At 51.2% G+C, this 27998-nt stretch overlaps 1 protein-coding gene across 8 annotated transcripts in view; it reads right to left on the reverse strand.

Moving 5' to 3' along the window:
- LOC138819690 (dynamin-3) overlaps positions 1-27998 on the reverse strand; it is a 421025-nt gene that overhangs the window by 283048 nt on the left and 109979 nt on the right. For all 8 annotated transcript variants that reach the window (XR_011369577.1, XM_070011194.1, XM_070011192.1 and 5 more), the window contains exons 5-10: positions 27186-27284; positions 25066-25226; positions 16343-16485; positions 12458-12593; positions 10339-10406; positions 7615-7753 (exon numbers count right to left, since the gene is read on the reverse strand). Coding sequence is in view for 7 of the 8 variants with exons in the window: in XM_070011194.1 (XP_069867295.1) it covers positions 7615-7753; positions 10339-10406; positions 12458-12593; positions 16343-16485; positions 25066-25226; positions 27186-27284 (746 nt within the window). In the remaining variant the exon portion in view is untranslated. The remainder of the gene's footprint in view (positions 1-7614; positions 7754-10338; positions 10407-12457; positions 12594-16342; positions 16486-25065; positions 25227-27185; positions 27285-27998) is intronic.

The following is a 27998-nucleotide window of genomic DNA, read 5'->3' on the forward strand; positions in this document are numbered from 1 at the left end:
GATAAATGATGAGATATACATGGTAGAAATGAAAAGAACTGTCGAGTTATTTAGCAAATGTTAAGTAATTAAAAAGAGAACTCATGTTAGAGGAAACCAAACTAAAAGGTAGTCAGAAGAAGCACAGTCTCTCCAGTAACTCGGAAAATACCACATGAGCCAGGGTAGTTTGACACTGAGTCGAAACAGCACCTCAAAGTCTGAGTCAGGTTTTTATCTCCTCTGTCTTCCCAAGTTTATCTCTGGTAGACATATTAATGAGCAGTTAGAATGAAAAAAGAAGAAATAAAACAGAAGGTAGGAGGAAAACCAGAGACTGTGGCAAATTATAAATTAAGAATTAATTACAAAGACCACAAAAATAGAGCTAGATAACTGGAGGGAAGGGGGGTTGGGATGAGGGGAGAGGAAAGGGGCGAAGCCAATCAAGATGCATTACGTGCATAAATTAACATGCTGAATCGAGCCCTTGGTACATCCATTTAAAGAAAATAAATTTAAAAAATAAAAATCACAATTCCTTCAGTGACTTGTGAGATTAAAAGATGAGTTTCATATAGCTTTAAAGCCAAGTCTCAGACCTGAATTTCCTATAATGCCCAATAAAAGTAATACACAGTAATAACCAGCATGATTTTCAGCCTAAGTACCAAAGCTTATCACCTAAGGCATCCACAAAAGGTGTTGACTGAAGAGCCATTCCTTAGGGGAGATGAAAGGCAGGTCTATATACATACAGTAAAAACCACTGAAGACCCAGCCAGACCTACGGATCCTATTTGATCATAAGGTTTTGTAACAACACATTCTCCTCCACCTTACTGTAAGGTCCGCTCCTGGATGGCGAGCAGACTCCACCCTCCTCGCAGCAAAGTCTCCACCCAGTACCTGCGTTACCTAGGCAACTGGGACACCTATTATGTTAGGTTTTTAAAAAGAGGTGGCCGAGTAAGAACTGCACCAGCACGCACGTGGTATTTAGGTAAGGGGTAGGTTTATTCAGTAGACCTGCTGGGACCAGGCAAGGTTGGCACTCCACGTGGCTGGGAAAGGCCTGGGAATGAGAGAGAGCTGGGAAGAGAGGAAAGAGAGAGAAAAGAGCAGAGAGAGGGGTAAGAACAGTAGCACTCACGTGGTATTCAGGTAAGGGGTAGACCTGCTGGGACCAGGCAAGGTTGGCACTCCACGTGGCTGGGAAAGAGAGAGAGCAAGAGAGCAAGAAAAGAGCAGCAAGAGCTAGAAACGAACAGAGAGAAAAAAGAGGGGGCAGCAAGAGAGCAAGAGAAGAGCAGCAAGAGCTAAAAAGGGAGGGTCTGGGCCTGGGCTAAAAAGGGAGGGTCTGGGCCTGGGCTAGCCCTTATGTAGGGTATGGGTGGGGAAAGGTGTGGCCACATCAAATTCAGATGTGACATCAGCAGATGCAGATGTGACCTCTTCCAGGTGTCCCAGTTGCCTAGGTAATGCAGGTACTGGGTGGAGACTTTGCTGCGAGGAGGGTGGAGTCTGCTCGCCATCCAGGAGCGGACCTTACACTTACCTCAGCCCAACTGACCACCACCTGCCAGGCCAGCGGCACCCACCCACCTCTTCATTACTACTGAAAACCTGGCTATTTGGGGGGACTTAAAAAATCAAGTCCCTATTCTCATGGGCTACACCTTCCCAAGGTCCTCTTATTGTCCAACAACAATGGCAGTATGTAACATAACCAATGCAAAGGGTGGAACGTGTGTGCGTGTGTGTGTGCGTGTGTGTGCGTGTGTGTGTGCGTGTGTGTGTGTGCATGTGTGTGTGTGTGTGTTTAGAGGGTGGGATGGGCAGTTTTAGATGAAAGAAATTAGGGGGAATTTTTTTATCAAGTGCATTGAGCAGTGGGCTGGGGGGATATGCACAAGCATCTAGACACAAAGCACTTCACACATAGAGAAGAGGAACTATAAAAGCTCTCTCACCGTGTCTCCTTGGCCTGCTGAAGAAACAGGGACAGCAGTGTAGTTGCAGTGGATGGAAGGGAGATGGGAAATGAAAAGAGGAGTTGAGCTTAGAAAGGGAACTGGGGCCCCAAGGTCAAGCAGAGCACTGAAGGCTGTGGTAAAGACCTTGAATTCACTCATTCAGCTATGAGCATTGAGGTCCAGATATGTGTTACCTACCATGCCATAAAACTCAGCATTTCTTCTAACTAAGGTATCTCTTTTGCAAAAAAAAAGAAAAAACATCTTTTGTAAGTAGAAAATAAATCAATTAATTGGTATCATGATGATCCAAGAATGTGGTTTCCCAAGAGGCCAATAAATGGCACAGTTGCTAAACTGTGGTTAGCAAAACAAGATGTTCCTCTCGGTGCTTCTTGAAAAGAACTTCAGGACCCTGCAATGCTATGCAAGAGAAGAGGAAGAAAAGAAAAGCAGCTGAAAACTGATGCCCACCAGAAAAATTCCAAAGTTGTGATGTCCCTGGCATGAAGCCAAATAGCTCATGAAGCTCAATGTTCCTGTCCTGTCTCTGCCCCAGAGACAGCAGTGAGAAAGTATCTGAGAAGAAATGCACTCCCCAGAGTTACAAGTCTAGCTCTGTGCTTTGTTATTTGAACCACAGAAATGCCATCTGCTTCCAACTGATGTTTATTTATGTGGCTTAAGAAAAGGCATTTAAAGATTTTACACATAAGGCATTCAACATGAGACATTATAAAATGAAAACAATGTTGTGTGCGTATAAATGTGTGTGTAAAAGTTGCAATTTAATTGGACGGACTACACATTTTCACATTGCCTGAAGCAATCTTGGTTTACTGCTGTTAGCCCAAATGGAAGTATTAATGGCACTCCTTTCAAGTCCCAAAATGTTCTGCACTGGACAATCAGTTACCCAGTCACCTTCTCTACCGGTTATGCCAAATAATAGTCCTGGCATCTCAGCACTAGTTACAATGATTTTGTTTTACAAAACGTTTTAATTAAAGCAGTTTAAAAGTAAGAGTTTCATGGTAAAACTAATAAGGCCAAAAAAATCACAAATATGAAAATAGTGCATAATAACCAAAAAAATCAAGGACATAAAAATGACAGATGTTTAAAGAAAAGTCTGTCCCCATGTTATCATTTTCAAAGAAGTAACAAAACATGTTTTAGATCCAGGTACACATGTCTTAGTGTCAGGGTGACCTTAGAACATGGAACTTGTTGACAGGGATTTATACAATGTCATCACATGGAACTGTTTAATAATGAGCTTGCAATCGATACGAGGCTCTTCAGGCAAATGAACAAATCCAACAAAACCCAGTGGTAACAGAAAAGACACAGGACACCCCTCAGATAGACCAGGGAAGACCCACAGGCTCCCCAAGGAAACAATGGTGATTGCACTGAGCCTGAAAAGATGAAAAGACATGGGAGAGGAGGACAGGAGGGAAAGGGGAAAGATTTTAGACCAAGGGGTCATCTGCAAACACCAAAGATGTGGAAAATCTTTGGGGCTGGTGCACTGACTGGAACACAGCCCTAAGTGAGGTGAATTTTATTCTTTTTTAATTTTATTTTATGGTAAAGATGCTCTTAAGACGTCAGGAGACAATGAGTGCTTTCAATGTGACGGCAGAATCTGCACTTCAGAAAGGCCACGGTAGGAGCAATAGGAAAGATGGCTTTGAGGCTGGAGATAGATCAATGAGACGGCCACTAGAGAAAAATTCAGGTTTAAAGAACCATTTCAAGGGCTTAAGTAAGAAGAGAGAAAGCATGCATAGTTGGTAGACAGTTCAAAAGGCTTGATCGAAATCGATTTAGAAATCACCAATATTTTAAGTAGTTGAACTGTAAACGATGTGATCTGCCAGAGAGAAACTATTAGAAGAGAAGAAAAACAGCAAGCTAGCGTTGGAGCTACAGACCAAGCGTTCCAGTCGTTTTTCCCATCCAGCGTCTCTACCGCGGTGGTCCGGGGCCGGGCGGGGCAGGGCCGCGGTGGTCCGGGGCCGGGCGGGGCAGGGCCGCGGTGGTCCGGGGCCGGGCGGGGCAGGGCCGCGGTGGTCCGGGGCCGGGCGGGGCAGGGCCGCGGTGGTCCGGGGCCGGGCGGGGCAGGGCCGCGGTGGTCCGGGGCCGGGCGGGGCAGGGCCGCGGTGGTCCGGGGCCGGGCGGGGCAGGGCCGCGGTGGTCCGGGGCCGGGCGGGGCAGGGCCGCAGCCCCTCCAGGCGGCAGGTGTGCTGACCAGGTCTGCACGTCTACATCTTACCAGTGGACACCAGACCTCAAAGGTCCTCTGTGCCATTCTGTCACTTCCCCAAGTGGCTTAAAATCCAACCCGCGGAGCGGAGAGCGGTGCGCGGTGCGCATTCTTCAGACACAGGCCTGAGCTTACAATTTCTTGGTAAGACATTTGTCCATGAGGCTCCGAACCACAAGAGGACAGGGGCTGTGCTGCCAGCCTGGGAAGCGGAGGGCGGACAGAGAGCGGGGACCGAGCTGCGGGGAGCTGCGGGGAGCTGCGGGGAGCGGCAGGAAGGGGAGCTGCGGGGAGGGGGAGCTGCGGGGAGCTGCGGGGAGCGGCGGGAAGGGGAGCTGCGGGGAGCTGCGGGGAGCGGCGGGAAGGGGAGCTGCGGGGGGAGCTGCGGGGAGCTGCGGGGGGGGGGGGGCTGCGGGGAGCTGCGGGGAGCTGCGGGGAGCTGCGGGGAGCCGCGGGGAGCTGCGGGGGGGGGGGGGGCTGCGGGGAGCTGCGGGGAGCTGCGGGGAGCTGCGGGGAGCCGCGGGGAGCTGCGGGAGCTATGGGGAGCTGTGGGGAGCTGCGGGGAGCTGCGGGGAGCTGCGGGGAGCTGCGGGGAGCCGCGGGAAGGGGAGCTGCGGGGAGCGGCGGGGAGCTATGGGGAGCTGCGAGGAGCTGCGGGGAGCTGCGGGGAGCGGCGGGAGCTATGGGGAGCTGCGGGGAGCTGCGGGGAGCTGCGGGAGCTATGGGGAGCTATGGGGAGCTATGGGGAGCTGCGGGAGCTATGGGGAGCTGCGGGGAGCTGCGGGGAGCTGCGGGGAGCTGCGGGGAGCGGCGGGGAGCTGCGGGGAGCCGCGGGGAGCTGCGGGGAGCTGCGGGGAGCTGCGGGAGCTATGGGGAGCTATGGGGAGCTATGGGGAGCTGCGGGGAGCCACGGGAGCCGGGGGGAGGGAGGTCGCCCCCAATCTGCACCGGGACACTGAGCCCTTCGGCACTGCGGTTAATCTCGGAGGAGGGGGTGTGAGCTGGCTTCTGGGCCCGCTGATGAGTGCAGTGGTTTGAAGGGAGATGAACGCAGGAAAAGGCGTGGCACACCGGCACCACATCTGTCTTCATGAAAGGCTGGAAAGAATCGCGTTCGGCACCTCCGAGCAGGAGAAGCAAGGCCATTTCACGTCGGGTTCAGTCCTAAGCTATTTCAGGGTTGGGTCAGTAAATACCCCTACATGGAGAACGCTGAAGGATGAACAGTAATCTCCGAGAGAAACAGAGGTTTGTTTTAAAGTAAGCTACAGAATATTTTGGAAAGACAGTAAAAATATACAGAAGCTTGAGCCCAGAGCATAAAGGAGAAAGAATGGAAGGCGGAGATGGTCTGGGGACAAGCTGTCTGATCCTCCACTGACTGGCAGTTTTCCAGGATGTCAGATAAAATGGGAAATGATAAAAAAAAAAAAAAAAACCATACATACCATAAACACTTCATATAACTTCAAGCATAAATGTGCACACATGTGCCCATCTTTTGATGTGAGGCCGGGCCTGTTTTCTACATATGGATCCGCTGATTGGAGTTATGCCTCTTCTGTCTTACATAAACACATCCTTCATCTATGATTTTCAGTTTTCCTCTCTTTAAAGTAGAAAGAGAACCTGAACCCACTCATCAAAGAATCGGGTGCAGAGTTCACCTGGATTTTTATAACACCCGCCCTTGCAACACCATCCTAGGCACATCTCACCAAAAGCAAAGCCTCTTTGCAGCTAACATTTGTGAAGACTTTCCAAGAGAGTCAGCTCAGTTTCCACAGAACCAAAACTCAGTCTTTTTGCATGTGATCTGTCCATGGATTCTCCTTGTAAAGTATATAATTAAAGTAAGAAATAAAGCTAACTAATTAGCCTTGAAGGCAAATACAATCTAACTGACCCTTGCAAAGAAGAGAGGTTAATTAGGGAAGGCGGACACTGAGGATCTGAAGAGAGGCCTCCTGGCCAAACACAGCTGGGTGCTAATGTAGCAATCCACAGCCCTAACAGGGCGAGCAGTATTGGTTAATCCTGTCACTCCATTAAGAGATCAATGGAAGGAGCTTTAAATGAATGGTGACAAGACAGAAGAGCAAGCAGGGAGCAAGAAGTGAAGTTTTAGGAACTGGCTTCAAGCTCCACCGCAGTGGAGTGCTGGAATGAAGATGGGCTTTGGCTTTTCTTCCCTCTGTGCTTTCTCTTTGTCCCACAGCTCCTTATCAACTAGAGTTGTTTGTGGTTTGGGGATAAAAAAAAAAAAAACAAAAAAACGAGGAGTTAGGAAACCAAGAAGAAAAGCAGAACCACCAAGAGAAGGGGTCTAAATTTCCAGTTGCTTCTGGTCCCCAAGATGTTCTGATTTGTTCCTTTCCTTTCCGTAGTTAGGAATCCAACTGCCTCCCCCATTCATTGTGCATGCACTCTTTCTTTCCACCTGTTTTTCTGCGAGGTAATGGGGAAATTCACAGTCATTCACATTCTCTTTTCTCTCTTGATCCCTAGTAGTTTTTCAAAGAAGTCACTGCCACAAGCCATATAGAAAGAGAAGGGCCAATGAATGTTGAAGAAATGTCCATAGGCCCAGGGCCAGCTGTGATGGGGTCAGGCCTGCCCTATTCTTTTGTTTTCTAGTAGTTTCTAGTAGTTTCTGTAGTCCCAGGAGTTCAGCACAGGATCTCCATATTCCACAGTGAACAGTCTCCAATTTGGGAACTCTTTCCCACATCACTCTACAACATAGACTCAAAAGATATTCAGAATAGAGAATATAGGCTGTTGCTACAGTGCTACCCGTGAGCCACCTCACTGTGCTCACTCCCTCGATTACTCAGCCTGTGAGGGGCCTGTAGGCTTCAGTCATCATCTTGTTTGTCTGGTCCTTACCGAGGTGGTGTTATTACTGCCATCATCACAGATAAATAGCAAAACCAGGGAGAAATAGTAGGATGCCTGATGTCCCATAGAAAGTGTCAAGAGGTGAGATTTGAATCTAGGAAACTAGGTCTCAGCAGCTGGGCTCCGCACCAGACGCGACTCTTCCTCAGCATGGAGCCTTTTATCATCATTTTCACGCCAGTGATACCTTTACCTGAGGGTTGCCCTCATCCACACCACAGGAAAAGTTAAGTGTCAATGGATTGCTCTAAAGTCCTGTTTTTCTACTTAAGACAATAAAGAACAAATGCAGTATGCTCTTTCTGGTCCACAGGAAACCCTCCCAGAGGAGGGGACAGACAGTGTGCCTGCTCAGCACCAGTGTGCAGATCCAGTTCCCACTCCAGCCTGGCCAGGGTCCTTCCTCAGGACAGTGGAGGGGTCAGGCGCCGGCGGGGAGGGTGGGGAAAGCAAACACACACTCACAGGGCGATAGCTCGCACTTACCTTTTTGGTGCACTTCTTGACGGTGCTGATCAGCTCCTGCATCACCAGGTCCACGCTCTTCAAGGAAGGTCCTTTCAGCTTCACAATCTGTTTTTTGACTATGGCTTCAAAGGCCATGTCTGGAGTAAACAGGCCTGTCCTGGGAGGAAGAAAGCAAGCATCACATTAGGTTTAAACAATCAAGAAGGAGCCGGTGTGTTCACACGGACACGCCGTTTAAGTAAGCATGCCACAGCCCAAGTTTGAAAGTTAAGCAGCAAGTTATTCTGCACATAGTACCATTACACTAGTAGCGCCAGTAGAGCTGAACTGAACCACAGTAAATTCTGGTCTGCTGGAAAGTAACATAAGCTAAAAGCAATATCCAAATGCTGAGGTGGAGCTCCGTGATGGAGCACGTGCCTCTCACATTCCTGGGGCCCCAAGCTGACCAGATTTGGGTAGCAATCTGTCCAAACACGAAAGCTGCAAGAAGAGAGACGCTTGAACTCTGAGCAAGGGCAGGGACTACAGACGGCCAGCTCTGGGTTTGTGCACGTTTATCCTCTTGTTCCTAAGCCCTGCTCCCTCCCCACTTAGTTAACTTCTCTTCATAGGCGCCTCTTTAGGGACCGTTAGCGCTTCTCTACACCTGCCTTACTCAGCACCCTTCCTGTCACTTTCCAAATCCCCGCCCTTCTGTGCTTCTGACTGTAGCACTCACGCCACAATTGTCCTTTCTCCACATTGCAAATAGAATGAAAGTGAAGCCGCTTAATTCTGAAAATTTCCCACTCTTTGAACCTACTCTTTTGAAGTTCATTTCCCATCCAATTTATCCTACATTTCCGTGAATTTCTCTTTATGTATAATCAAATATTCTTTGCCCTTGGCGAGCTGTGCATTGTATCCGCTCCGTTAACCTGTACAAATCATTCCTGTGCGTCCAGTCCCAGCTCAGAGGCAACCACATCCTACAGCTCCAAACCTTTTCCAGTTCTGCCACTGAGAGCTCTTTCTTCTCAGCCCCACATTCAGTTCTGCACTGCAGTAAACAGGGCACGCATTCTATTCCCATACCTACACTGCAGGAATAGTTACTGTGCCCCACAAGGACAGTCGCCCTCTCCTGCTCATCACTGATGGTGTTAGCAAGGAGAAAGGCAAAAGATCTCTATCTTCAGATCTTTCATAGACAAAGATGGCTTCTACCAATCCAATATCTAACAGAATCAAATGGAAATTTTGGGGGTGGGTTATTTCCAGTTTTTTAATTTATAATTTTGTCTATTTTATTGCAAAGGTGATTACAGAGGGGTTACATAAGTAAGGAAATGAGTGCATTTCTTATTGAACATTGTTGCCCCTCCCTTGTTTTCTCCCACTTCCCTCTCCACCCCCAACTTGTAAATTTCATCTGCATCATAGTGTCTTGTGAGTATTGCTGTTGCATTGGTTCACCCCAAATGGAAATTTTTTAAATTAAGTATATTTAAGAGACTAAATAATCACATCAGTGGCTGTCTCCTACACCAGATACTATACTTTTCTTCGCTTAGAAGTGGCCACAGACAAGATGGCATCTCCCTCAAATGAAATCATCTGTGATCCAGGCAGCCTGTCTCATTATCTTGAATTTGGGATGCCAAATGCAACCTACAGTCATTAGATTAGGTGTGGCCTTCTACATATGAACTCAAGAGATGCGTGTCACTGTCATTGGACCGTAGTTCTCTAAAGAAAGTGCTATGGACTGAACGTGTGTCTGTCCCCCTCCATGTGCTGTGATTAGGGGGTCGGGCTTAGAAGGTTGCAGGGTAGAGCTCTCATGAATGGAATGAATGTCTTCAGGAAAGAAAGTAAGAGAGCTTGCTAGTTCTCCTTCTGTCCCGGGAAGAAACGATGAGAGAGGAGCAGTCGGGAACCCGCGTCTCATCAGAACTGACATCCTGGGCTTAGACTTCGCCTCCAGTGCTGTGAGGCAGTTTGTATTTACTTTTCTAAACACCCGTCTATTATTATGCTATCATTTCCAGTCTAATTTATCCCAACAGCAGGAAAAGATAATGGAAAACAACTTAGAATAATCTCTCTCCGAACCAGGTCCCCCAGCCCACCTCCCAGCTTCCTCTGCTGGCTCAGCCACACGCCTCATGGAAGTTAAACCCCTGTCACACTTCCCTGCCATTATGCCTTCGTCTACGTCACTCCTGCTCAGCCTCATCGGAGGCCCTCGACATTCCAGCCTCGAGCACTCCTAGCACATCCTTCCTTCCTCTCGGTGCACTGTGTCACCACGGCACACGCATGCACATGAGTGTGCGCGCACGCACGCACACACACGCACACACACACACACACACACACACACACACACACACACACACACACGAGCACTGGTAGATGTATAACACACCACAGCATCTTGAAAGTATTCTCTGACAAAGCAAGTGTGGTCAGTTCAACGTTAACCTTCATTGAATCTTGCTGTATCCTGGATCCACCATTCTCTGTATAAATAATGACTGCTGATGAGCACGTGAGATCCTGGGCTGTCACAGGATCTGCTCATCTGTGCGAAGACCAGCGCACCTTCTGCTGTTCACAGGACGCACTTCGAGTGCACTTTGTTTCTTACTGCCACCTTGATCCTCCGCTCAGATAAGGGAGGCCTACTTCACTGGGGACTTACAAATACCCCTTTGCCTTCGGGAGCCTGAGGGCAAGGGAAAGGGGAACACTTACCTGATGCCATGGATGTTTTTGATCGCATAGCTTATTTCTCTTCGCAGTTCCTTCTCATTGAACTCCATCTGCAGATGCAAAATGAGCCACGTTATACACTTAATTCCAGTCTAAGCATATTTTATATATCACAGAGAATAACTTGATTTTGTGACGAATAAATGGATATTCATATTTCTCCTAAGCTAAACCCAGATGGCCAAAACATCTGTTTATACAGAGTTCAAGCACTACCTAGAGCACTAGGGACTTCGGGGAGTTTCAGTATAGTGTATTTTAACTCTAATACCTATGTGTATAGAATGCCTTCTGGGCATCCATCTACCCACTCGGTGACACATTGCTCTTCACAAGGACACGGGTAAATGATGAAGGAGGATGGACCACAGCCACACAGCGGTCCTGAGACGCAGCATGGCAGTCTTTTCTCCCTGATCATTTTAATCTCCTCGGTTCAAGGCCTCTGTATAAAAGGAAATTAATAATATCCCACTAAGCCAACACAGAATAGATTACAAGTAGTCCCAGAAGTCCAAAGCACCATAAATCCACTCGAGAGAACAAAATGTTACAGAGCTTAATCTTGGAAAGCATGTCCAGAGCATAACAATTCAGCCCTGACTCTGGGATCTCTCTTCCAGACTCTGCTGGCTTCCTCCTTCATCCTTTGTGCCTCAGATGATGACTTGCCTTTCCTGTACCTTGGTTCCCCCCTTCCAACACCCTCCCCCACCGTTGCTCCTGCTTTTCTCTCCAAGTGCCCTTGGCCCACCAGAGTCTTACTTCTTATCTACTCACCAGCCCTTCCAAACTCAGCTCAGAAGCCTGGCTCCCTGCAGACCTGGTTATGATTCATATCTGTGGGCTTTGTTTCCATAGCACCCTGGGCTGAAACTGCCACTTTACTTAGCACATTTTAATAAAATCATCTATTTATTTATCTATCAGCTTCCCACATCAAGATAAAAGCACCCACCTCTTTGGGTGTGAGCCAAACAGGATGGAGTTTAAAAGAACTCAACTTCCTATCGGGCATTTCACCCGTAGCAAGCAGAACTCTCATTTCACACACCCACAACAACATATCTTTTCCTCAGTTTCCCTCATCTGATGATACAGTCATCCATTCACCTACAAAAGCCAAAAGCCTGGGAATTATCTCAAAGTGATCTTTGTTTGCTGTCCAATCCAAGCCTTCAGTCTTACCTCCACAACTCTAAACTCATCCATTTCTTTCCATCCTCTCTTATGACACCATTTTACTAGAAGCGGAAGAAATCTAAGTTTTGGCGCCCCTCCCTTGTACGAGACTCCATCTAACCGCTGTGGGTTTACGCTTTTGTACCTGGGCCTCTGGGTTACGAAGCTTTGGTCCCTGAAGGACGTGGCCCCTGGCTCGGCTGGCCCTGCTGTTCCAGTTACCTATTCTTTTCCCCTCTCAGTCCGGTAGGCATAGTGCTCCTTTAGCATGGGGTCTCACACACACACAGAGTTCCTTTAGCGGGGCCCTCATTTTGCTCCAACCTACAGGGCCCTGGGCGAATCAGGTACTTATTCCCCCTCCCAGTCAGCTCTGCACGGGCCAGACACATTCCTGCTTCTGACTCTCAACGCTGCTGCTTTTCCCTGCAGGGACCCACCTCTGCCCCCTCCCCGCCCCCTCTGCAGAGCGGCCCGCCTGGCTTCCAAGTCCTGCTCTGCGTGCTCCCCTCGCACCCCTTACTCAGGCAGGACTTGAATAAACAACGGATTAAAAGAGCACTCACATCACACCACCAAAAACACTATGCTGTCTGCATCTCGTGTCCCCTGTTTACCGCGGGACAAATTAGGACCCCCTTTTGTCTGATCACTGGCACTTTGAACCTTGGTACACACGAATTGCACGAGACGTATTTTTAAATTCACTAGATAACACGTGAACACTGTGGACAACTCAATTCGTGTTTCTTAAACTAACTTGAAATGTTAATTCCCGTGAAATGATATCAGGAAGTATTCGTGCCCAAAGACTTATCTTCGCTTCATACCACCCACAGACGATTGTATCAAGAGATTCGTAGAAAAGAATGTGGAAATGAAGCAGAATGAGGGGGAGAAAGGGGTACTCAGGACAAACCTTTACTATCTCGAAGGGAAAGCGTTCGTGGAAAATGCGGTTGATTTTCGCGCCTCCGGAGAGCTCCAGGGTGTCAACTTGATCACCTGAGCCCTCAATTCTCTTCTCAAAGTCCACCGCAAATTGCTGGACCATCCTGTGGTTGTAAGGGAGAAATGAGGTCAAGTTGAAGCTCTGGTTTTGCTCTCCTCCTTTCAGTCACTCTGGGTCTTCCGTAGGAGTCTTCCCTGGTGTTCTCAGTGGCACCTACTGCTGAGGGCACACTGCACTTTGTTCAACTCTAGAATATCATAATGTGAGTACACATTCTGAAGATTGATTTTAAGGCATTTAACTAGAGTAAATATCTTTCTCTTTAACTGTGTTCTGACTCATTTGTTAAGTAAGCACTTGAATGAAAATGGAATGTTGTACATGTCATTACAGTCACATCCTCACATGAGCCTAGCAGACACCCCACCTGCCCACTGAGGGCCCCCACACCTCCTCCCCAGGACCTCAGCCTTGGTGTCTCTCACGCAAGAAACTTCAGTTCTAGTTCCTGGGAGCAACTGACCCATGGACCCAATTTTATATTGGTCAATCATTTCCTCTCACCCATCCTGAATTCAACACATCAAAAACTTGATCCACTCAACTTTTCTACTTTCCTGCTTTGGTTTGGCCATCGGCAAACCATCCTGGGATCACCGATGCTACCTCTACATGTGGGTCCCGGGATCACTGAAGCTACCTCTAGATGTCGGTCCTGCTTTCCCATGCATCCCTGTGAGGACCAGCTCTACGACACCAGTCTTTGGCCCCTAACATCCTTGACACTGGGCTCTGTCCTTGTTCTTCAGTGGATTCCCACGTTTGAAACTAAAGCCAAACTCAGCCCACTGCCCAGGATTCTGCGTGCCCTCCCCACCTCGCACTGCCCGGCCAGCCAGGCAGCCGGCGGGAAGCTCTCTGCTCTCCCCAGCGGGCTGCGCCGAGGCTTTCACACTCAAGGCCGCCGCCTCACCCCTGGCTGCTCTGCCGGCCACTTTCCATCTGCCTTTAAGACTCAGCCAAGCGTCAGCGTTTCCCAGAAACCCGCCTCATCCCTCCTCGGGCCTTCACACGGCCAGCTTAAGGTGACATCGGCTTCCTCTGCCAGTTTCCAGCAGAGCCGTAGCAGGCAGTGTTGCTCTCGTAAAGGCCAGGACCACGCATCTGACTCACCTCTGCTTGCTAAACCATATAGTCTGCTTTAATCAGACACCTGAAGACCCCCTCATTGAGATGAACACATACAGTTGTTTTGATCTGCAATTATTAGGCTTAGAAACTCTAATTTTGACATCTGGAATTATTTTCAAATTCAGACTCTCACAGGAAAATCATTCAAGCTATGTAAGAGTTTTATCTTCTCATTGTCTTTCATTAAAATGATGAGGAATTAAAAGTAATTACAAATTATTTAGGGGAAAAATCTAGGATATACTTGGACTTAGCTGTACCTGTGCATATGTTAGTGGCATTTTTTAATACGGCTTAGCAGCTATAATGATATATAAACATTTTACAAAATTCAGCAGCTCCTTCTTCTTACCTGCACAGCCTACAATAAGCTGTGCCCAAATGCACACTGCTTCTTTCCCTCCTTATACCTGGCAAGTTCCTCTCACGGGCCGGGATCCTATGCATCATTTTCTCTGCAAACTTATAGCTTTCTTCCTATGTAACTGCCTCCTTATCTGAACTCTTACCATTTTCAACATACCAAAACAGCATTTACCAGAATCTAGCACAATTGTTCATGTGACTCTATTTCCCTACTTCTCAGCAAAGTGTCTTATTCATTGTCCAGTCTTTGGTGGACAACACAGAAACAGACTCTGAGCATAGCACAGGAAGAGACAAAAGCAGACAGGAAAAAAAGCAGTAAGCCAGTAAGGTAGGAGGGAAAAGGGGAGTGGGAGAGAGGAAAGAAGTGTATCTGCAAAAACAGGGCCAAAGAAAGAAGCTGAATCAGCACTTTGGTCAACAGCCTACCAGTGTGCAATGCTACGCCCAGAGGGCCACAAAGGGTCCGTAAGGCCTTACTGGTGCTCACAGCATGTTTGCAGTTAGATACTAAGATAATGACCTAGACCTGAATACAAGTAGCTTTCTTTGCTCTGTTTTTGTAAGAATTTAACCATAAACAACAAGAGAAAGGGGAAACAAAGGAGGAGGCGACAATGCTTGATAAGAAAAGTGTTCATTACCTTGCCCATGCAATTGTAACCCCTCTGTATGGGATTTTCACAATAAAAAAATAGTAAGGTCAGGATTTTAGGGAAAAAAAAGAATAAATGAGCTAAGAGTTGTACCTAATTTTTAAAAAATCTTTCCATGGTGTCATTACTTGTACTCATTTTTATTTATTATTGTCAAGTAGCTGCATTCAATTTACCATGGTCATCGTGTGTATGATACATCTTGACCAGTGTCACCTCTTCCATCATTTTCTCTCTCTCTCACACACACACATACATGCACACACACACACACACATACACACACGCACGCACACACACACACACACGCCCCTACACTCCTACCCCATCCCACCATCATCTCAAGTTACCTACCTCCATTTTCCTAAGTACACCGAGTACTATCATGGTGCTACCCATGGTATCATTTTCCAAATGAGGAAATAAGAGATGACGCACTGGAGATGTTAGTTGGGTCATTGGGGAAAAAATTTTGTGTTTTAAATGTCAACTTATGAATGCTTTGTTTCTCTGTTGAGAAACCAGTATACCATAGGAGGCATCACACATCATCTTCACAAGCCAACCTCAGCTAGGTATCCTGGGATTTAAGTGGAGAAGTCCTCAGTTGACAGAACCCTAAGGAAGGCTACCGAATGGGGATAAATAGATTAGGCCGGGGACTGAGGGAGAGATCAGAGGTGTAAGAGAACGGGCCGTTAATTCTCTACCCACCCTGTGATCCTATCCGAAGTCTTCACAGGGATTCATCCACTAACCCCAGGATAAGATGGAAGATCATAAAGGCAGGAAAAATGCTTGGAAATTTTTAAGTTTGTATTTTCAAAGGTCCATATTGAAATAATTAGCAAAAAGGAAAGAGCAGCTGGGTGCTGGTGGCTCATGCCTATAATCCTAGCTATTCAGGAGGCTGGAGATCTGAGGATCATGGTTCAAAGCCAGCCCCAGGCAGAAAGGTCCCTGTGAGACTCTTACCTCCAATTAGACCACTCAAAAACTGAAAGTGGAGCTGTGGTTCAAAGTGGTAGAGTGCTAGCCTTGAACAAAAGAGCTCAGGGACAGCACCCGGGCCCTGAGTTCAAGCCCCACAACCAAAACACAAAGGGAAGAGCAATTTAAATGTGGCCTCACTGTCCGTGATTCCCACTCAATTTTCTTCCTTCTCACTCTACTACAAAAGACACAGAAATCAATCACATGGAGCAAGTGAAATAAAAAAGATCAGGACAAGTGTTATCTGTAGAAACGCTGCAAGACGAGGCCTTCTTCCATCTGTGTCGACCCACTTCTAAGACAGGGCAACAGAACCTGTGGAGTCATCACTGCTCCTGGCTGACCCCGGGGGGATGGGCAACTGGTTGAGCCTATAACAGAAAAACCTCTGCCTTCAATCTTTGAGAAAATGTAAGGGCTCGGGGCTACCGGGTCCCATCCTGACGGCATGGTACCCGGTTACTTCATTCAGTCCCAGAAAACAGAATGACCAACAGACCGAGTTGAATGCAACTGAAGCAATGACTTGAAAATAAACCTCTGTGTACACACGTGGAAAGAGAACAAGGAAGCTCCGTGAGGGGTCTGGGAGGGGGGGAGGGAGGAGGGTCAGGGCCGGAGGAGGAGGTAACAGAGAGGGACCTACTGCAGCAGCGCTTTGGTCTTCCTGGTCGGGTCTTCTGGCTTGAAGTTTCTGTAGGCCTCCACTTCATGCTCGATGGACAGCAGCTGGCCCTGGAGTTTGTTCCTGAAGTTTGGCAGGGTATCTCGAATGTGGTTGGTGAGTTGCTAAATAAACAAAATAAAATCATAAGTGCAGACACAGGACTGAGGGAAGATGCCGGCTGCTTGCTGCGTCGTTCAAGCCCTGGAAACCAAGCGTGTGTTCCAGGCCGACCACCATGGGGGGCGGGGCGCAGAAGCATCACGAGAGGCTCCGAACCCCAGGCACCGGACATTCTTTGGGGTTTTCTCTCTATTCCTTAAAAAAAACTTAAACTATGACTGAGTTACTAACGATGCCGGCGCTCACCTACCAGCTCCTCTGCCTCACAGCGAGGAGCCGTACCTCTCAGTGTGGTAGAAATGCAAGAACTTCCAATCCCAGCTACAGAGCAGCTCAGATCGGGAGGAACACGGCGCAGCCCAGCCCAGCCCAGGAAAAACGTCCATGAGACTTCATCTCCGTGGAAGAAGCCGGGTGTCATGGTGCGTGCCCGCCACCCCAGTGCAGCAGGGAGCGTGGAGCAGGGAGATGATGGTCCAGGCACATGCCTGGGCAAGAGAGCAAGGTCCAAGCAGTGCAAAAACGGGGAGGGGCTGCAGGCGTGTTCAGTACAACATCTGCCTAGCAAGCAGCTCTGAGACCAAACGCTCAGAAGCACCCAAAAAACAGAAGAAAATTCTGAATTAAAAGAAGGAATAAACATAGTATGCTTGACCTACGGTAAGTAATAAATTCAGAAACAAAGCAGGTCATGTAAATATAAAAACACAGGAAAAAGAAAAGTATTTTAAAAGCAATAAGAATTCATCTATTTTAAACCATCTTCATGTATACTTGAGCCTGAATATGTGTGTTCATTAAATCTATCATGACTTAATTGTCAGTGGTTTCTGGCTTCATATCTGACCTGGCACAGGCGTGAGCTGTGAGTGCACAGGTGTGAGCTGTGAGAACACAGGCATGAGCTGTGAGCACACAGGTGTGAGCTGTGAGAACACAGGTGTGAGCTGTGAGAGTACAGGTGAGCTGTGAGCACGCAGGTGTGAGCTGTAAGTGCACAGGTGTGAGCTGTGAGTGCACAGGTGTGAGCTGTGAGCACAGGTGTGAGCTGTGAGCACAGGCGTGAGCTGTGAGTGCACAGGTGTGAGCTGTGAGCACACAGGTGTGAGCTGTGAGTGCACAGGTGTGAGCTGTGAGAACACAGGTGTGAGCTGTGAGTGCACAGGTGTGAGCTGTGAGTGCACAGGTGTGAGCTGTGAGCACACAGGTGTGAGCTGTGAGTGCACAGGCGTGAGCTGTGAGTGCACAGGTGTGAGCTGTGAGTGCGCAGGTGTGAGCTGTGAGTGCACAGGTGTGAGCTGTGAGCACACAGGTGTGAGCTGTGAGTGCACAGGTGTGAGCTGTGAGAGCGCAGGCATGAGCTGTGAGCACACAGGTGTGAGCTGTGAGCACAGGTGTGAGCTGTGAGCACAGATGTGAGCTGTGAGCACACAGGTGTGAGCTGTGAGCACAGGCGTGAGCTGTGAGCACACAGGTGTGAGCTGTGAGTGCACAGGCGTAAGCTGTAAGAGCACAGGTGTGAGCTGTGAGTGCACAGGTGTGAGCTGTGAGAACACAGGTGTGAGCTGTGAGTGCACAGGTGTGAGCTGTGAGTGCACAGGTGTGAGCTGTGAGCACACAGGTGTGAGCTGTGAGTGCACAGGCGTGAGCTGTGAGTGCACAGGTGTGAGCTGTGAGTGCGCAGGTGTGAGCTGTGAGTGCACAGGTGTGAGCTGTGAGCACACAGGTGTGAGCTGTGAGTGCACAGGTGTGAGCTGTGAGAGCGCAGGCATGAGCTGTGAGCACACAGGTGTGAGCTGTGAGCACAGGTGTGAGCTGTGAGCACAGATGTGAGCTGTGAGCACACAGGTGTGAGCTGTGAGCACAGGCGTGAGCTGTGAGCACACAGGTGTGAGCTGTGAGTGCACAGGCGTAAGCTGTAAGAGCACAGGTGTGAGCTGTGAGTGCACAGGTGTGAGCTGTGAGAACACAGGTGTGAGCTTTGAGAGCGCAGGTGTGAGCTGTGAGCACACAGGTGTGAGCTTTGAGTGCAGGTGTGAGCTGTGAGAGCACAGGTGTGAGCTGTAAGTGCACAGGTGTGAGCTGTGAGAGCACAGGTGTGAGCTGTGAGCACACAGGTGTGAGCTGTGAGAGCACAGGTTTGAGCTGTGAGCGCACAGGTGTGAGCTTTGAGAGCACAGGCGTGAGCTGTGAACACAGGTGTGAGCTGTAAGTGCACAGGCATGAGCTGTAAGTGCACAGGTGTGAGCTGTGAGCACACAGGTGTGAGCTGTGAGCGCACAGGTGTGAGCTGTAAGAACACAGGTGTGAGCTGTGAGTGCACAGGTGTGAGCTGTGAGCGCACAGGTGTGAGCTGTGAGTGCACAGGTGTGAGCTGTGAGCGCACAGGTGTGAGCTTTGAGAGCGCAGGTGTGAGCAGTGAGTGCACAGGTGTGAGCTGTGAGAGCACAGGTGTGAGCTGTGAGCACACAGGTGTGAGCTGTGAGCGCACAGGTGTGAGCTGTGAGAGCACAGGTGTGAGCTGTGAGCACACAGGTGTGAGCTGTGAGAGCACAGGTTTGAGCTGTGAGCGCACAGGTGTGAGCTTTGAGAGCACAGGCGTGAGCTGTGAACACAGGTGTGAGCTGTAAGTGCACAGGAGTGAGCTGTAAGTGCACAGGTGTGAGCTGTGAGCACACAGGTGTGAGCTGTGAGCGCACAGGTGTGAGCTGTAAGAACACAGGTGTGAGCTGTGAGTGCACAGGTGTGAGCTGTGAGCGCATAGGTGTGAGCTGTGAGCGCACAGGTGTGAGCTTTGAGAGAGCAGGTGTGAGCAGTGAGCGCACAGGTGTGAGCTGTGAGAGCACAGGTGTGAGCTGTGAGCACACAGGTGTGAGCTGTGAGCGCACAGGTGTGAGCTGTGAGAGCACAGGTGTGAGCTGTGAGTGCACAGGTGTGAGCTGTGAGTGCACAGGTGTGAGCTGTAAGTGCACAGGTGTGAGCTGTGAGAGCACAGGTGTGAGCTGTGAGAGCACAGGTGTGAGCTGTGAGCTGTGAGCACAGGTGTGAGCTGTGAGTGCAAAGGTGTGAGCTGTGAGGGCACAGGTGTGAGCTGTGAGCGCGCAGGTGTGAGCTGTGAGCACAGGTGTGAGCTGTGAGTGCACAGGCATGAGTTGTGAGCACACAGGTGTGAGCTGTGAGTGCACAGGTGTGAGCTGTGAGTGCACAGGCATGAGTTGTGAGCACACAGGTGTGAGCTGTGAGTGCACAGGTGTGAGCTGTGAGTGCGCAGGTGTGACCGGTGAGTGCACAGGCATGAGGTGTGAGTGCGCAGGTGTGAGCTGTGAGTGCACAGGTGAGCTTTGAAAGAGCAGGTGTGAGCTGTGAGTGCACAGGCATGAGCTGAGAGCACAGCTGTGAGCTGTGAGTACACAGGTGTGAGCTGTGAGTGCACAGGTGAGCTGTGAGCACAGGCGTGAGCTGTGAGAGCACAGGGGTGAGCTGTGAGTGCACAGGCGTGAGCTGTGAGTACGCAGGTGTGAGCTGTGAGAGCACAGGTGTGAGCTGTGAGCACACAGGTGTGAGCTGTGAGTGCACAGGTGTGAGCTGTGAGCACACAGGTGTGAGCTGTGAGCACAGGTGTGAGCTGAGTATGCAGGTGTGAGCTGTGAGCACAGGTGTGAGCTGTGAGTATGCAGGTGTGAGCTGTGAGCACAGGCATGAGCTGTGAGCACAGGCGTGTGCTGTGAGCACAAGTGTGAGCTGTGAGCACAGGCGTGAGCTGTGAGAGCACAGGCGTGAGCTGTGAGTATGCAGGTGTGAGCTGTGAGCACACCGGTGTGAGCTGTGAGCGCACCGATGTGAGCTGTGAGCGCACCGGTGTGAGCTGTGAGTACACAGGTGTGAGCTGTGAGTGCACAGGTGTGAGCTGTGAGCACACAGGTGTGAGCTGTGAGCACAGGTGTGAGCTGTGAGTGCAAAGGTGTGAGCTGTGAGCGCACAGGTGTGAGCTGTGAGCGCGCAGGTGTGAGCTGTGAGCACAGGTGTGAGCTGTGAGTGCAAAGGCGTGAGCTGTGAGAGCACAGGCGTGAGCTGTGAGTATGCAGGTGTGAGCTGTGAGCACACCGGTGTGAGCTGTGAGTGCACAGGTGTGAGCTGTGAGCGCACCGGTGTGAGCTGTGAGTACACAGGTGTGAGCTGAGTGCACAGGTGTGAGCTGTGAGCACACAGGTGTGAGCTGTGAGCACAGGTGTGAGCTGTGAGCGCGCAGGTGTGAGCTGTGAGCACAGGTGTGAGCTGTGAGTGCACAGGCATGAGTTGTGAGCACACAGGTGTGAGCTGTGAGTGCACAGGTGTGAGCTGTGAATGCGCAGGTGTGAGCTTTGAAAGAGCAGGTGTGAGCTGTGAGCACAGGCATGAGCTGTGAGAACACAGGTGTGAGCTGTGAGTGCACAGGTGTGAGCTGTGAGTGCACAGGTTTGAGCTGTGAGTGCACAGGTGTGAGCTGTGAGCACACAGGTGTGAGCTGTGAGTGCACAGGTATGAGCTGTGGCACGCAGGTGTGAGCTGTGAGCACAGGTGTGAGCTGTGAGAGCACAGGTGTGAGTTGTGAGAGCACAGGCGTGAGCTGTGAGAGCACACAGGTGTGAGCTGTGAGCACACAGGTGTGAGCTGTGAGCACAGGTGTGAGCTGTGAGTGCACAGGTGTGAGCTGTGAGCACAGGTGTGAGCTGTGAGCACACAGGTGTGAGCTGTGAGAGCACAGGCGTGAGCTATGAGCACACAGGTGTGAGCTTTGAGAGCACAGGTGTGAGCTGTGAGGGCGCAGGTGTGAGCTGTGAGCGCGCAGGTATGAGCTGTGAGCACAGGTGTGAGCTGTGAGCACACAGGTGTGAGCTGTGAGCACACAGGTGTGAGCTGTGAGTGCACAGGCATGAGCTGTGAGCACACAGGTGTGAGCTGTGAGTGCACAGGTGTGAGCTGTGAGCATAGGCGTGAGCTGTGAGTGCGCAGGTGTCAGCTGTGAGAGCGCAGGTGTGAGCTTTGAAAGAGCAGGTGTGAGCTGTGAGCACAGGCATGAGCTGTGAGAACACAGGTGTGAGCTGTGAGTGCACAGGTGTGAGCTGTGAGTGCACTGGTGTGAGCTGTGAGCACAGGTGTGAGCTGTGAGTGCACAGGTGTGAGCTGTGAGCACAGGTGTGAGCTGTAAGTGTACAGGTGTGAGCTGTGAGAGCACAGGTGTGAGCTGTGAGTGCACAGGTGTGAGCTGTGAGCACAGGTGTGAGCTGTGAGTGCAAAGGTGTGAGCTGTGAGCGCAAAGGTGTGAGCTGTGAGCGTGCAGGTGTGAGCTGTGAGCACAGGTGTGAGCTGTGAGCACAGGTGTGAGCTGTGAGTGCACAGGTGTGAGCTGTGAGTGCACAGGCGTGAGCTGTGAGTGCGCAGGTGTGAGCTCTGAGTGCAGAGGTGTGAGCTGTGAGTGCGCAGGTGTGAGCTTTGAAAGAGCAGGTGTGAGCTGTGAGCACAGGCATGAGCTGTGAGAACACAGGTGTGAGCTGTGAGTGCACAGGTGTCAGCTGTGAGTGCACAGGTGTGAGCTGTGAGTGCACAGGTATGAGCTGTGGCACGCAGGTGTGAGCTGTGAGCACGCAGGTATGAGCTGTGAGCACACAGGTTTGAGCTGTGAGTGCACAGGTGTGAGCTGTGAGCACACAGGTGTGAGCTGTGAGCACAGGTGTGAGCTGTGAGTACGCAGGTGTGAGCTGTGAGCACAGGCGTGAGCTGTGAGCACAGGCGTGAGCTGTGAGCACAGGGGTGAGCTGTGAGCACAGGGGTGAGCTGTGAGAGCACAGGCGTGAGCTGTGAGTACGCAGGTGTGAGCTGTGAGCGCACAGGTGTGAGTTGTGAGTGCACAGGTGTGAGCTGTGAGTACGCAGGTGTGAGCTGTGAGCACACAGGTGTGAGCTGTGATCGCGTAGGTGTGAGCTGTGAGTGCACAGGCATGAGCTGTGAGCACACAGGCGTGAGCTGTGAGTGCACAGGTGTGAGCTGTGAGTGTGCAGGTGTGAGCTGTGAGTGCACAGGTGTGAGCTGTGAGTGCGCAGGTGTGAGCTGTGAGTGCGCAGGTGTGAGCTTTGAAAGAGCAGGTGTGAGCTGTGAGCACAGGTGTGAGCTGTGAGTACGCAGGTGTGAGTTGTGAGCACACAGGTGTGAGCTGTGAGTGCACAGGTGTGAGCTGTGAGGGCGCAGGTGTGAGCTGTGAGTGCGCAGGTGTGAGCTGTGAGTGCGTAGGTGTGAGCTTTGAAAGAGCAGGTGTGAGCTGTGAGCACAGGTGTGAGCTGTGAGTGCACAGGCATGAGCTGTGAGTGCACAGGTGTGAGCTGTGAGCACCGGTGTGAGCTGTGAGCACACAGGTGTGAGCTGTGAGAGCACAGGTGTGAGCTGTGTGAGCACAGGTGTGAGCTGTGTGAGCACAGGTGTGAGCTGTGAGTACACAGGTGTGAGCTGTGAGTGCACAGGCGTGAGCTGTGAGAGCACAGGTGTGAGCTGTGAGTGCACAGGTGTGAGCTGTGAGTATGCAGGTGTGAGCTGTGAGAGCACAGGTGTGAGCTGTGTGAGCACAGGTGTGAGCTGTGAGCACACAGGTGTGAGCTGTGAGTACGCAGGTGTGAGCTGTGAGAGCACAGGCCTGGGAAGCCACCAATAATGCCACACAGGCCCACGCGAGGGGCTGCCACGTGAGCAGGCGCAGACCCAGCACAAGTGGCTCCCCTTGGGCTGTCAGAGCTCTCAACGGGAAGGACACACTGAGGTCAGCCCGGCTCCCTGGGCACCATGGCCTCAGCTCCTCTCGTCGGCCTCTACCCGTTGTCCATCTCCTCGTCAGACCCGCAACCCTGACACGTCTTCCATGCGGGCCAAGGCCTCTTCCTAGTGTTCTCCTCTTTTTAGACGGGGTAAACATCTAAAATGCCAGCCCAGACAGACTTCCTCCTCATCCCTGCTGTGGACATACGATTGGAGCACCTGCCGATTCTTCCTGCATCAGTATATCCGTTCCTACAGGTCAGATCCCAAATGTTCCCCAGAGGCCCCTGTGTCAGAGCTTGGGTGCTGATGGGAGATGAGGAAGATTGAACAGGAGAGGGGCAGCGCTGCGGGCACGCCCGTGGAGGGGGATGCGGAGACCCTGGCCTCTTCTCTCTGTCTGCTTGCTGGCTCCCATGAGTTCCTTCCCTAATCAATTGCTGCCACATGCTCAAAGCAACAGGAAGAGCAGTCGACCTCGAGCTGAAACCTCTCAAGCCTAAAGAAACCTCTCCTTCACGGGGCTAACTGTGGAATGATTCAGCCGGCAGACGCCTTCCGTTTTTCTAGCACTCAAAACTGAACTGATCCCAACTTTATCTTCCCTCATTGTGTTTGCACTCGCAAGATGCATCGACATGAAGGTGCCATGGGCACGCAGCAGGCTGGGAGATGGCGTGGCTCCTGCTTGCCGTAGCAGCATTCCTTCTCTGAAATCCATTCCTATTTCCAAATGATGCGACCAAGCGCAGCCTTGGAGCCTCTGGATGCTTATTTACTTTTAATTTTAAAAGCATCAGTTTTATAGCACTCTGTGGTAAGTCACGTGACATGAAATACAGTACTGTTTTTATTTTCTAAAACATCCTCAGTTGCTTTGCCTACACGGCTGAGGTATGATGTCACCACCTGCCGCCTCCCCGGATTCCTACCAGATACTAACACCAGAGCATCCATCACCACCACTGCCCAACAATGACAACAGATGAGCGCTAACGTGCACCTGCTACGATATAGCTAAGAAAGCTGCTCACCACATAAAGTCAAGGTCGCTGAGACTCGGGAAGGAGGCCTGTACCAAGTGGCAGTGGCACACCTGTCACGATGCATAACTCGAGTGGGAAGAAATGCGTGTAACACTAGTGGACGGAGCAATGGGTGTGGGGTACACCGAGGCCAATTCCACTTAGTTTGGAGAAACAGGACACGTGGGAAGATGTGTTTCAGATTGGTGGAAATCAGGGCTTAGTGAATCAGGACTTTTGAATGCTTTAAATTATGAAATAAAACAGGAATGAAGCTGTGCTGGTAGTTCACGCTTCTCGTCCTAGTTACTCAGAACCTTCGGATCTGGAAAATCACCGTTTGGAGCCGATCTTGGCAAAAAACAAAAGTGTATGAGACTGCATCTCTAAAATAACTACCAAAAAGCCAAGCTGGAGGCATGGCTTCAGTGGCAGAGCACCAGCCCAGCTGGTAGAAGCAAACAAATCTAACATCTGTACAATATGGTATTCAAAACCACAGGTCTTAAGAGATGAACTTTCCAGAGCTACACACGCTCAGCTCCTTAGGGGAACTGTGCGGCATGAATGAAGGTAGGCTCCAAAGTGTATGTGCTTCTGGGCTGAGCACTGTCTGTCGGTGATATTAAGGTGAAGTCAATTCATGGAGACGGTTATTCTGTAGATCCAAGAATCTATGTTCAGACTGAAATTTCCGTCATTAAATGAATGTCACTTTAGAATAAGAAGCATCCAGCCCGGGAGCTCCCGTGCCCTCGGGCCCCTGCTGCTCACCTGGTTCAGGACCTTCTGAAGGTGAGGGGTTCCCATGCGGTCAGCCATGTGTCTGTACGCCGGGTGAGAGAGAAAGAACTTCCTCTCGGCCACAATGGCTGCTTTGATGTCCTTCTTCCCATCTATGTCCTTCTGGCTTCTGTTGACCACCCCCACATAACCTGAAACAGAACACACACCTGTGGTGCCTGGCACGCTTCCCGACTCTACACACACACACACACACACACACACACACGTGTGTGGTGCCTGGCACGCTTCCCGACTCTACACACACGTGTGGTGCCTGGCACGCTTCCCGACTCTACACACACGTGTGGTGCCTGGCACGCTTCCCGACTCTACACACACGTGTGTGCCTGGCACGCTTCCCGACTCTACACACACACACACACACACACCTGTGGTGCCTGGCACGCTTCCTGTCTCTACACACACGTGTGTGCCTGGCACGCTTCCCGACTACACACACGTGTGTGCCTTGCATGCTTCCCAACTCTACACACACACACACACACATGTGTGTGTGCCTGGCATGCTTCCCGACTCTACACACACACACACACACCTGTGGTGCCTGGCACACTTCCCGACTCTACACACACACACACACACACATGTGTGTGCCTGGCACGCTTCCCGACTCTACACACACACACACACCTGTGGTGCCTGGCACGCTTCCCGACTCTACACACACACACACACACACACGTGTGCCTGGCACGCTTCCCGACTCTACACACACACACACACACGTGTGCCTGGCACGCTTCCTGTCTACACGCACACGTGTCGTGCCTGGCAGGCTTCCGGCCTACATGCACACACGTGTGTGCCTGGCACGCTTCCCATCACTACACACACACACGTGTGCCTGGCACGCTTATGGTCTACACACACGCACACACACACACACACACACACACACACACACACACACACACGGTGCCTGGCACTCTCCCTTCTCTTATTCCAGGCAGATTTCAAGGCTTTCCAACGGGCCGCAAGGGGCAGACAGAGCGCTGAGGCCGGGGACTGAGAGGCCTCCACAGCGTTCACTGAAGACCACGGACTTGCCTCATCACCACCTTTAATTTCAGGAGCTATCTCTTGCCTTTAAGGATGCCATGCCTTTCAGGAGAAGCTGCCTCTTTCCCGCAGTGCCAAAGAGCAGCTAGCAAACGTCAGACTTGAAGCAGAATAGCGTTACATACTTTGATAGACATTTCTGATCCCTCTTGAAACCCTCTTTCGCTACTTGTCCTCCTGATCTTGTTATTGCAAGGAATAGTTCTCCTTCTGGGTCATTCTGTAAGGGGTGCAGCTAATAAGATCTCCACCCGTACAGCAGCGGAAGGCGTTCAAGCCAAGCGCCCTGGGCCCTGGGCCTGGCCGCCGAGCTCAGGACATTACCCCGGCGCGGGCCCTGGGCCTGGCCTCCGAGCTCAGGACATTACCCCGGCGTGGGCCCTGGGCCTGGCCTCCGAGCTCAGGACATTACCCTGGCGCGGGCCCTGGGCCTGGCCGCTGAGCTCAGGACATCACCCCGGCGCGGGCCCTGGGCCTGGCCTCCGAGCTCAGGACATTACCCCAGCGCGGGCCCTGGGCCTGGCCTCCGAGCTCAGGACATCACCCTGGCGCGGGCCCTGGGCCTGGCCGCTGAGCTCAGGACATCACCCCGGCGCGGGCCCTGGGCCTGGCCTCCGAGCTCAGGACATTACCCCGGCGCGGGCCCTGGGCCTGGCCTCCGAGCTCAGGACATCACCCTGGCGCGGGCCCTGGGCCTGGCCGCTGAGCTCAGGACATCACCCCGGCGCGGGCCCTGGGCCTGGCCTCCGAGCTCAGGACATCACCCCGGCGCGGGCCCTGGGCCTGGCCTCCGAGCTCAGGACATTACCCCGGCGCGGGCCCTGGGCCTGGCCTCCGAGCTCAGGACATTACCCCGGCGCGGGCCCTGGGCCTGGCCGCTGAGCTCAGGACATCACCCCGGCGCGGGCCCTGGGCCTGGCCTCCGAGCTCAGGACATCACCCCGGCGCGGGCCCTGGGCCTGGCCGCTGAGCTCAGGACATCACCCCGGCGCGGGCCCTGGGCCTGGCCGCCGAGCTCAGGACATTACCGCGGCGCAGAGGCAGCAGCTTGTTCTCCAGCACGTCCCTGGCGTCCGTCCCCTCATCCATGAGATCCAACTTGGTGATGACGCCAATGGTTCTCAGACCTGCAGCACAAACAGACCCACCATTACCTGGCCTGCAGACGCGAGCACATTTTAGAGGCAGGCATGTCCCGGCGTGCAAGGTAAGGCTCACATTCCTACTCCTTAGCACTTATGTCTCTCTTTCTAATCCCACGTAACTTGATAAGGAAGAGCTGCAATATCACCCAGGGCTGGAAACAAGAGAGGTTTTTTTCTTCATTGTTTTTTGATTCCCTTTTCTTTTTGTCTTGTTTAGCTGTCCTTCAGAAGGTAAGGGAGGACACAGAAAAGGAGGGGCAAAGGGCAAACAAATGCAGCCCTGGTACTTACTAGTCGCTATGTGGAAAGTGAGCTATGTATCTCGTGGGTAGGGGCAGAGGGAAAATCCAGGAGAGCGTGAGGAAGAGCGGCATGCACCCGATGCACACAACCTTAACCCCCACAGGAACATAAACATTCTTAAAAATGCTAATCCATCCTAAATATTTTCTTTTGTTTTCTAGTACAAGATATTCCTTCTGTCATCCTAGGAGTTCAGCCCAGGCTGAGCAAAGAGTAATCCATGGCAGCTGGAAAGAGCAGATGCCAAGTCCCAGAGAGAGGCCGCTGCTTCTCTCCCTCTCTCTCTCTCTCTCTCTCTCTCTCTCTCTCTCTCTCTCTCTCTCTCTCTCTCTCTCTCTCTTTCTCTTTCACACACACACACACACATACACACACACACACACAACATGAATG

This window comes from Dipodomys merriami, unplaced genomic scaffold (genome assembly GCF_024711535.1).
Source record: "Dipodomys merriami isolate MVZ:Mamm:240054 unplaced genomic scaffold, mDipMer1.0.p SCAF_81, whole genome shotgun sequence".
Classification (NCBI taxonomy): Eukaryota; Metazoa; Chordata; class Mammalia; order Rodentia; family Heteromyidae; genus Dipodomys; species Dipodomys merriami.